Consider the following 10362-nt stretch of genomic DNA (forward strand, 5'->3'; position numbering starts at 1 on the left):
TGGTTCAATCTTTAAATTTTTAGTCCTAGATTCTCATTGCCCAGGTATTTACAAAAAGGAACAACAGCAATCTCAGTTTCGACATAAATGGGCTTAGCAACTGCAATGATTGAGTTGGGTGGAGAATTTAAAGCCACATTTTGACAGCAAAAATTAAACAAAACTGAGAAAACATCTCCTTTTTCCCAGAGAAAAAAACAGGAGGAAGGAGAAGTAGAGGTATGGAGAGAGAGAAAAGTAAATGATAGTAGAAAGGGAAATGTGGAGATTATCAGATAATGGCTAAATTCCCCCTCCAGGGCCTTTCCCCAAGATTCCTGTAAACAGCCAAACTTGCATAAATCCTTCCGGGCACACATGGGTACTAAATTCCACACCCTGGGAGCTTGTGGCTAGAACAGGCACCAACAGATGTAAAGACAGGGGAAAGGGAGGCGGAATGGGAGGCTCTCAGGCTTCAGGTGCAGGGGTGGGATTCTGTCCCAGTGCAGGCAGCAGGGTTGCCTACCTCCTCCTGAAGTCCCCAGAGCTCTGAGCTGCTGCAAAGTGAAAGCAACTGCAGTTAAATTACCCTAGAAGTCCCGCCCCCCTTCTAGGGACCAGTTATAAAGTAGCAACTATATCACTAAGGGACCTACTGATAATTCTTAAACAAATATTTGCACTTCTGCTTTTCTCGAGATCATGTAAAAGTCTCTAACGTGAGAACATTTGCTTTTTTCATCTGCCTGGTGTCTACAAAGGAACTGTTAGAGGGATACACAGGGAAGGGGTTTGTTTTTCAGGTGAAAGTGCTGCAACAGTAACATTAGCAATGATATAAAATACACTAAATTTTATGATCTGAGCATAATCAATATAGATTATTGATTATAAATTGTAGGTTATAGGTTATGAAATATTAATAAGTAGGATAATAGGATTATGTGATAAGTGTTATAGAATAGATAATGTTAAGCTGCTGTAGTTATAAGTTAGAATAAGTAATATCATAGGACAACATAATCATCTAACTGTGAGACATAAGATTTAAGTTGTTAGAAATAAGATATAGAACAGTGTAAGTTGATAAATATAAGCCCATAGGTTAACATAGTTACAGATAAGTATAGGTCAATGGAACAATAGTTAAGTACAATGTATAGCAATAGGTAAGTATAAGTACCCATCATGACTTCATTTTTATGACTCCCATATGAAACTGTTATAAAAGCTGTCTCTAAGATGTTAAAAAATTATTTTTCTGTACTTCATATGCAGACAAATTGCTCAAACCCAGGATGTAGTTGTTTGTTTGTGCTCTGCTAACTGCTTTCTCAGCCCTTGTATTCTGCTTGCTTGACAGTACCTACATTTTCGAGTATGTGGTTTTTCATCTTATAAATCCCATAGAACTCAAACCTGACACTGTTCCTGGCAGAGACAATTTGGTTCCTGCAGGGACCAGTCTCCAGCTGACTGAATAAAAAACTCTCATTTGGACAAAATTCAGACTGAGAGTGTTTTCTGAGTGATCAGCCCACTACAGTAAATATCTCTTTAACAGACCTTACCAAGGGCTTCCTGCTTCTGACCCTGCTAATAGGAACATTGTGGGTATATGTCATTTATTCCCCATCTCTAATTTGAATTCTCTGTCTCTACATTTTACCCAGAGCAATGGGGAGAAACACACTTTTTCTTTCTTGGGAGCCATCCATTTTCTAAGAACTGCCTCTTCCGGGCCTGGTGACTCATGGGTGTTTCATCAGGATGGTGTAGCAATGCAAATAGCTGAGAGAATCTGTACTCATTTTCCTGGCTAAAGTACACAAGAAGGGATAAATTTCCTTGTATCCTCTGTATTGAAAAATGCCTACTTAATCTGGGACATAAAGAAAGTCATGTCAATGTAGGAATCTGTGTTTAGTATATATCATGAGTATGGATGGCTTGCTTTGATTTTGGTCTCTCTGATGCACTTGTTGTGGAACTTTTATTTCTGCCTAAGTATTCATTCTTGCATCTGTACGATGAAGATAGTGACATAGCTAACTCCCTGGGTTGTTTTTAGATCTAATGGATCTTAATGGATGTGAAAGTAAATACACATACGTATCCCTGCACAAAGGTAAAAAGCACTATATAAGAACAAATTATATTTTATCAGTACTAAATTTTAGTACTAATTCTTATTAGTACTACATATGCCAAGCTAACTGTGAGAAAGGATGATCCATTTACCTGGGAAAGATATATATATATATATATATATATATATATGTGTGTGTGTGTGTGTGTGTGTGTGTGTGTGTGTGATTTTTTTCTCTCAGCTGTAATTTCACTCTATTGGCAGAAGATTCTGGAAAGCAACAGAGAGAAGCTGGAACTGAATCAAGAAACACATTATGTTGATGGTCATCAAAAAGATAAATATATGAAAAGCCCCTAAACCTAGCACAATAAACAAGTAAACAAGCCTTTATATTTATTGAAGTATGGGTATGTTATATTTTGTGTTTATTTATATTTTTGTTTAATCATATTTTTCTAAACACAGTGGATAATTCCACTTTTTTCACATAAATTGTTTTTTTTAAAAAGAGAGAGAGAGAGAGAGAGAATTTTAATATTTATTTTTTTAGTTTTCGGCGGACACAACATCTTTGTTTGTATGTGGTGCTGAGGATTGAACCCAGGCCGCACGCATGCCAGGCGAGTGCGCTACCGCTTGAGCTACATCCCCAGCCCCAAATAAATTGAGTCCAGTGATCAACCTTTGGAAAGAGAAATGCATAATTCATTTTTAAGTCAACACATATTTACTGGGGTTTATTGTATAGTAAATACATAGCCAGTACTTATTCATCTATAATCACTCTCAAGTACTGCATAGCATCCATAATTGTATGTGCTGTACAGGTATATTGATGGCAGTGCAGTAGGCTTGTTTCAAACAGAATCACCCCCGAAATATGATTTACTGTGCTATGAAGTTATGATGGTTGGGACATTCATTTCATTAGGAAATGGGAATATTATTAGCTCTATGATACTTTAATGGACAACATCGTAGATGTGGTTTGGCCACTTTTGGAGGTAAACATCATCATGCAATAACATGAGTGTAGTACAACACAGAACAAACACAGGCTACTTCACTGAGGTATCTCCTCACAAGTCTGTGCTTGTACTTTGGGTATACCCCAATATTGGTCATCATGTTCTTTTATATTAGTAAGTAAGCCAAGTGGAGCCAAGTCCATGGCTATTCAAATTCATTTCCCAGAATCCCTTAAAACTGGTGTCACCTTGCAATTAAGTTTGGTCCCATGGAACACAAGAAACCACAAGAGACAGAAAATAGGGAGAAATCAGAAAAATGATAGAATAGGCAGCCAGATTCCCAAGGTCTATAGAGAACAAAGATTTGATGAGATATCTGCCAACAACAGAGAAATGGGTGGTCAGGTGGGATTTACAAGTTCTTTTAATTCCCAATTCCTTGAAGATTATCTTTATTACCATGTACTAATTTGTAACTATAAACCTATTTCAACATTCAGCATTTAATTGCTTCCTATGCTCACAGGGCTCCTTATTCCTCAGTTTTGGGGCATGCCACAGAGGGGAAGTCATTTAACATCCCAGAGATGTAGGAGATAATTTTGCTTCTGGTAGCTTGCAGGGAATTGCCCTGTCACCTAGCATGTAGAGAATCCACTTTGTTGATTTTGAATGAAGAAGATAATTTGAAGAAGATCATCTGTAGCTAGAGAAGAAAGTCAATTCCATGGCATCTAGGGAAGAGAGACATTTGGGATGAAGCTATCCATAACCCTGAAGAAGAAAAGGAAGATAAAAAGAAGGAAAAATTGTTTTCCTTCTGTCTTGAGACAGCATGATATTCTTGACAATGTAAGTACTCAAAAGTTCCCACCATCTTTCTCAATTTGGCTTTTTAACCTCATTCTAAAGACTTGAGATGCAGAATTCCTCATTTCAGGCATAGTTTTTCTCTGATGTGATGGCCAAGGTCCATTCCACATTCCTTCTTTTGCACACATAGCATGAAGAAATGCATTATTTTATTTACGTATTTTTTTTGTTTTTTACTAACTAATGCAACATCTATCATGTTTCAAGTATCACAAAAATTATGAGGACTAAAAATTATTTGGATATGCTCTCTGGCATAGAGAAAATAAAAAATTCATGAGAGAAAGAATTTGAAAAAATATTCTCCTGATCCACTTCTTAATTCTCTGAGGAATGAACATATTTCTTATTAAATGCTTCCTTTTTCATCTCCTTTTCCTAAAATATAATGTTTCCCAAGGTTTGGCCTCCAGTCATAGTTTGCACTGGTCTTATCCTGTCTCCTTTAGTGATGTCACTGGGCTTTAAGACATCAACACTCCTCTCAATTCAGGCACCTTCCCAAATCCATCAATATGGGACTTCCATAATAAATGTAATGATTTCAACCATTTTATGTCATATGTTATGTTATCAAAATATATTAAAAACATGATGATATTCAATCTTTATGGTGAGGTAAATATTATACTAGTTTTGGAAAAATGAACATTTAATGAGTGCCCACTGTGTACAAAGTATGGTTGTAAGAACATCCCACATGCTCACACAACACTGTTATCGTGGTGGATGTCAAAGTACTGACTTGTGAGGCACACACAAGGATCCAATAAAAAAAGTACATAAAGTGGTTTGACCTGAACTTCCCTGTTTTACCCTTATCATTCTGTTTAAGTTATTAATTCATTTTACTCTGAAAAGTGTCCTGGTTGGAATGATTAATTTTAACTGAGTAGTTAAGGGTGAGGCTACCTGTGCCAGGAAAGTTCTGCTTCTTTACAGGGAAAAGTTGAATTGGGAGTTGACAAACTACTAGCCCAAAAGTCATACCATAAAAAAAAAAAAGATTTTGAATGTGGACTTTTAAACATCTAATTTCTCTCTCTCTCTCTCTCTCTCTCTCTCTCTCTCTCTCTCTCATTTATTTCTAGATAAATGTTACAGTTTGAGTTCAACCTATTATGGAAGCTGCCTCCATTTTTATTATGGATGGTCCATAAATTACTATTTAAATTATCATATTCAGTTCCATGTGTCTTTGATGTCTATGAAATTATCTGATTGTGAGTCTAGAAATAGTGAGATTGATTATTTAGTGATTTAATTATAATATCTGAAGTTATAAAGACAAACATTTTTAATTGTGGTCATTGAAATTTAAGTTTGCAATAGTCTAATTTTCATCAGAAATTTCTTGTAGGCTTTCTTTATTTTGAGTCTATATCTAAAGGAAATCATGGATTTTTCTTTAGACTCAACAATATTACTCATCTCTCCTTTTGTACATCATCATATGTTCCAGCATAATTCATATTTCACTGTTTTGAATGAATTGGAGACAGATTCGCATGTGGGCTGTGAGGGAGGTAGTAGACTCTTAATAAATGGTTCCCAGTCTTCTCCATCACATATGTATATATTTTGGGGAGAGGAGGGTGGGTACTGGGGATTGAACTCACATGCACTTGGACACTGAGCCACATCCCCAGCCCTATTTTATATTTTTTATTTAGAAACAGGGTCTCATTGAGTTGCTTAATGCCTCATTCTTGCTGAGGCTGGCTTTGACACAATCCTCCTGCCTCAACCTCCTGAGCCACTGGGATTATAGGCGTGTGCCACTGCGCCTGGCTACATATAAATATTTTTTAACCCCAGAAAAATTCAGCAATCTCCATGAGGGACTAAAGAGTATTTTTATATTTTATTGGTACATTTTGGTTGTACATAATGGTAGGATCCATTTTGATATAATTACACTAACATGGAATATCTTTTTCTATTTAGGACCCCAGTCTTTTGGATGTACACAATGAGATTCACTGTGATGTATCCATATATTTACATATGAGAGTTATGTTGGATTTATTCCACTGTCCTTCCTTTCCCTATCCATACTCCCTTTCCTTCATTCCCAATTGTCTAATCCACTTAAATCATATCCTTCCTCCAGTTTTGGGTTAGCTTTCACATATCAAAGAAAATATTTGACCTTTGTATATTTGGGATTAACTTATTTCACTTAGCACGAATGGTCTCCAGATCCAACCATTTACCAGTAAATGTCATAAAGCCATTCTTCTTTATGGCAGTTGTATATATACTACAATTTCTTTATCTGTTCATATGTTGAAGCACATCTAGATTGGTTCCATAGCTTAGCTATTGTGAATTGTGTTGCTATAAACATTAATGTGGCTGTGTCACTGTAGTATGCTGACTTAAAGTCCTTTAGATATATACTGAGGAGTGGGATAACTGGGTCAAAATGCGGTTCCATTCTTAGTTTTTTGAGGAAGCTCCATATTGCTTTCCAGAGTGATTGTATTTCATTCCCACCAATAATGTATAAGTGTACCTAAAGGGTATTTTTTAAAACTTCCCCAAACTCTGCTATGCTTATGTTCATATTAAACCAAAACAGCACAAATGTGTCTTTCCCTTGCATAGAATGAAAGAGCAAAGAATGAAAGAGCAAATAACAATTTTGGGACACCAGCAAAACATTAAACATTTTATTAGAAGCCTCATAGGAACTTACCTTGTTTAATCTACTGAACAACATTTAAAATGTAATATAACCCCTATTTTAGATATAAAAAAACTGAAGACAAATAAAAGTCACAAAATTAATAAGCAAGATTCAGCGTAAATTTACAATCAAATCTGCCCACCTTAAAATCTCATCTTTTCTAATCACCATTCAACCTTATCTCCTATCCTCCAGACAGCAGTAAAGTTCACTATACTTTCCAAGGTGTATCATGAATATCATCATAATTTAAACTTTATTACAATTCTTGGCAGGAAAGTTATCTGAGTTAATCAATAACACGTATTTATTGAGCACCCACTATGTGATAAGCACCATTAAAGGGACATCCCAAATTTTCAATGGCATTTTTCCATTTACTGTATGGTGATTCCCAGCACCTGCCTACATTTCTACTTATCCCCTGCATTTTCACAGTTTAAGCATCACATATTATTAAAAATTTTCTCTACCTTGTTGTTAAACATCTTTTCATAGAAATGTGTTAGAACACCTACATGGCAGTTAATTGGTTCCCCCTCTCTATTAATTGAGCCTGAATGAAATTGTTCAGAGACTTCCAATTATGTCTGTGTAGAGATGGCTACCCAAGAGAATAGGAGCCACCTAGTGGCCACACTCTCTCTTCAATTCTGCACAAATACAAACTTGCTTCAAGTCCAGATGGTGCTCAACAGGAAATAGTCTAGGAAAAAAAAATGTAAAGAATGCCAGCGTTCTCCCCCCATCAAAAAAAAATAAATAAATAAACCAAGACTCAAAGAACCCCATAAAGTAAAATTACCTCCATAAACTTGATGCCATGACAGCAGTAAAGTAAATCCATTGCGTTAACATATTGTGATAACATTCTTTAATTTATTATCACATGAACTAAGATGCATGATCAAATGCATCTTAAACAGCCTTAGGCTGTGCAAGTAACTTTGTTCTATTTGGGGTACTTTTATATTAATTACTTTTCACATCCTCTCCTTCATGTCACAAAACTTTACTCATGACTCTGGTGTTCCCTCTACTTGGGGAAGTTCATTATCTTCCCTTGACTCCCCATCTACCTATCACATTTTTTGACTCCTTCAATAGAGCAGTTGCCAGTAATTATGAGGATGTTCAATTCTCATCCTATGAATCCTAGATGAGGAATTCTATAACACTGAATTTTAGTGAATTGCTTTCATTAGTCATGGAATCTGGACCACAAAGCAGATTCATCCTAATGATTGATTTTGGAGATTATTAGAAAAGGCTTAAATTTATCTTAGGACAAAAACAATCACTTTACAACATTTGAAAATTTGACTCCAATAATAAACAATAGTAGATATGGTGTGCTACAGATACTGTGATGAACAAGTTCTACTATATTTAACAATACTATACAGTGTATTTTCAAATCTGTAAAGAAGGTTAATTATGTTTAATATTCTTACCATGACTATTCTTTTTAAATGCAAAGTTACACAAAAAATGGTAGTGCTGAAAGCTTTTCTTTTTGACTCTAAGTTTTCAAAAATGCACTCTTAACAATGTTCAAATATCTCATATTTGAATCTAATCTCCAAGTTATTTGAGTCCCCATAAAATATTTTAACTTTCTACTACTTGTTTATCTTCAAGTAAATGACCATTTTCAATAAGAAAATGTTCATACTAGGAACATATTTAATCAGAATGTTATTCATACAACCCAAATCCTAGTGCTCCTTGCCCTGTATGGCAATCCGTTGTTCTAGTCAGACATGTGGGTACCCATGAATACTTAGGCTATCAGGGGACATCTTTTAATAATGTAAGATCAACCTTTTAGGTCAGGTAATTATAGGACATTCATATTATATAATGTACTAAGGATATTAATTAAATTGTGTTCCTGTTTGGTATTAAAATTTTTGGTCTCTTAATCCACCCTTTATTTCACCTTGTTAGTGTTTCATTTTTGCTTTGTATTCATAGGTGTGAAGGAGAATGCCTTCAGTTGTGAAGTGGTAGGTAGACTTTGCTAGCACCTAAATCTCTTTGGACTAAAACTCCAAATTCTCATTTTCATCATTAACTTTATGTTTACACAAAATTTGTTGACAATATGTGCAGTAGTATTGTGTCTGTCATAATCAGCCTGCACATTCATGTCTTCATGTTCTTTGTGAAAACCCAGAACAGCCTTCCAGCAAGATGGGAAATCACAGCTTGCTGAATGAGTTCATCCTCCTGGGAATCCCTCAGTCGGAGGGACTGGAGACTGTGCTCTTGGTCATCTTCTCTTCCATCTACCTCTTCACCCTGCTTGGGAATTTACTCATCTTTACAGCAATCATTTCATCCTCCACTCTTCACACCCCCATGTATTTCTTCTTGGGACTTCTGTCTGTTTTTGACATGTTGTTCCCTTCTGTAACCTGTCCCAAGATACTCTTTTATCTCTCTGGTCTGAGCCGAGCCATCTCTTACAAGGGCTGTGCTGCACAGCTCTTCTTCTATCACTTGCTGGGCTCTATGGAAGGATGCCTCTATTCTGTGATGGCTTATGATCGCTATGTTGCCATCTGTCACCCACTAAGGTACATGGTCATCATGAAACCTGCAGTCTGTGTCAGCTTGGTCACGGTAGCCTTGTTGGTGGGGTGTCTCCAGGCCACCACACTGACCTCCTTTACCTTTCAGTTAACCTACTGTGGCCCCAATCAGGTGGACCACTTCTTCTGTGACATCCCTGCAGTTTTACCCTTGGCTTGTACTGACAGCTCTCTGGCCCAGAGAGTGGGCTCCATTAATGTTGGCCTCCTGGCTTTAACACTCTTATTCAGTGTTTGTGTCTCCTACACTCACATTGGGATTGCCATTCTGAGAATTCGTTCAGCAGAGGGCAGGCAGAAGGCTATCTCCACCTGCAGTGCCCACCTCACTGCCATCCTCTGTGCCTACGGACCTGTCATCATCATCTACCTGCAGCGCACACCCAACCCTCTGCTTGGGGCCGTGGTGCAGATACTAAACAACATTGTCTCCCCCATGCTGAACTCCTTGATCTACTCCTTAAGGAACAAAGAAGTGAAAAGGTCCCTGAAAATAGTGTTCCAAATTGCAATATTTTGTGTTCAAGAATGAATTACAGAGTTTATAATGGATTTTTAAAGTTAAGTGTTTCTGAGAAACAACTTCCTATGGTCTTCTAAAAAATAAGCACATAATTAGAGCTATTTCTCTGTAAACCATGTATTTTATTGACCTAAGAAATTTTTTTTATCCTGCTGTGTTCTTTTAGTTGGTAGGATCTCATAATTAACTCTAATATTATTCTTCATGCCTCAATATTGTGTAAGGAGTCTGAGAGGCAAAGCAGAGAGGTACAGACATATTTCTTATCCCTATAATGGGCACTCAATTTTGCCTCATTGAATATTCAAGTAGGGATAGTCTCAGAAATATTCTCTCATAGCCTTTCTTTGTGCTAATTGAACCATACTATTTTACTCTTGCTATACTTACAATGTAATTTGTCTCCTTTTTCAATCAGCAAACATTTCATTATCTCTATTTTGCAAAGAAAAATATTACGTAACATTGACAGAATCTGACCTGTGTCCTAGGCACTGTGATAAAATTTTCCTATCACTTTATTTAGTTTTCACATCACCAACATAAAGCAGACTATATTTTCTTGAAAAGACTTGAAGATTCAAGATAAACATACCCAATATAGGGCATTAATCAGAAAATCAGACCTCACA

General features: G+C 36.4%; 2 protein-coding genes across 2 annotated transcripts in view; one reads left to right on the forward strand and one right to left on the reverse strand.

The window, feature by feature from the left end:
• Vwa5a (von Willebrand factor A domain containing 5A) overlaps positions 1–587 on the reverse strand; it is a 29007-nt gene extending 28420 nt beyond the window's left edge. Inside the window, exon 1 of the mRNA XM_015489703.2 lies at positions 509–587. The gene's annotated coding sequence lies outside the window, so the exon portion shown is untranslated. The remainder of the gene's footprint in view (positions 1–508) is intronic.
• An 8219-nt stretch (positions 588–8806) lies between these two features.
• Positions 8807–9739, forward strand: LOC107145638 (olfactory receptor 148-like). Its single transcript, XM_015489641.1, has one exon. The coding sequence runs from the start codon at positions 8807–8809 to the stop codon at positions 9737–9739; it is 933 nt and encodes a 310-aa protein (XP_015345127.1).
• The last annotated feature ends 623 nt before the right edge of the window (positions 9740–10362 follow it).

Source organism: Marmota marmota, unplaced genomic scaffold (genome assembly GCF_001458135.2).
Source record: "Marmota marmota marmota unplaced genomic scaffold, marMar, whole genome shotgun sequence".
Taxonomy (NCBI): Eukaryota; Metazoa; Chordata; class Mammalia; order Rodentia; family Sciuridae; genus Marmota; species Marmota marmota.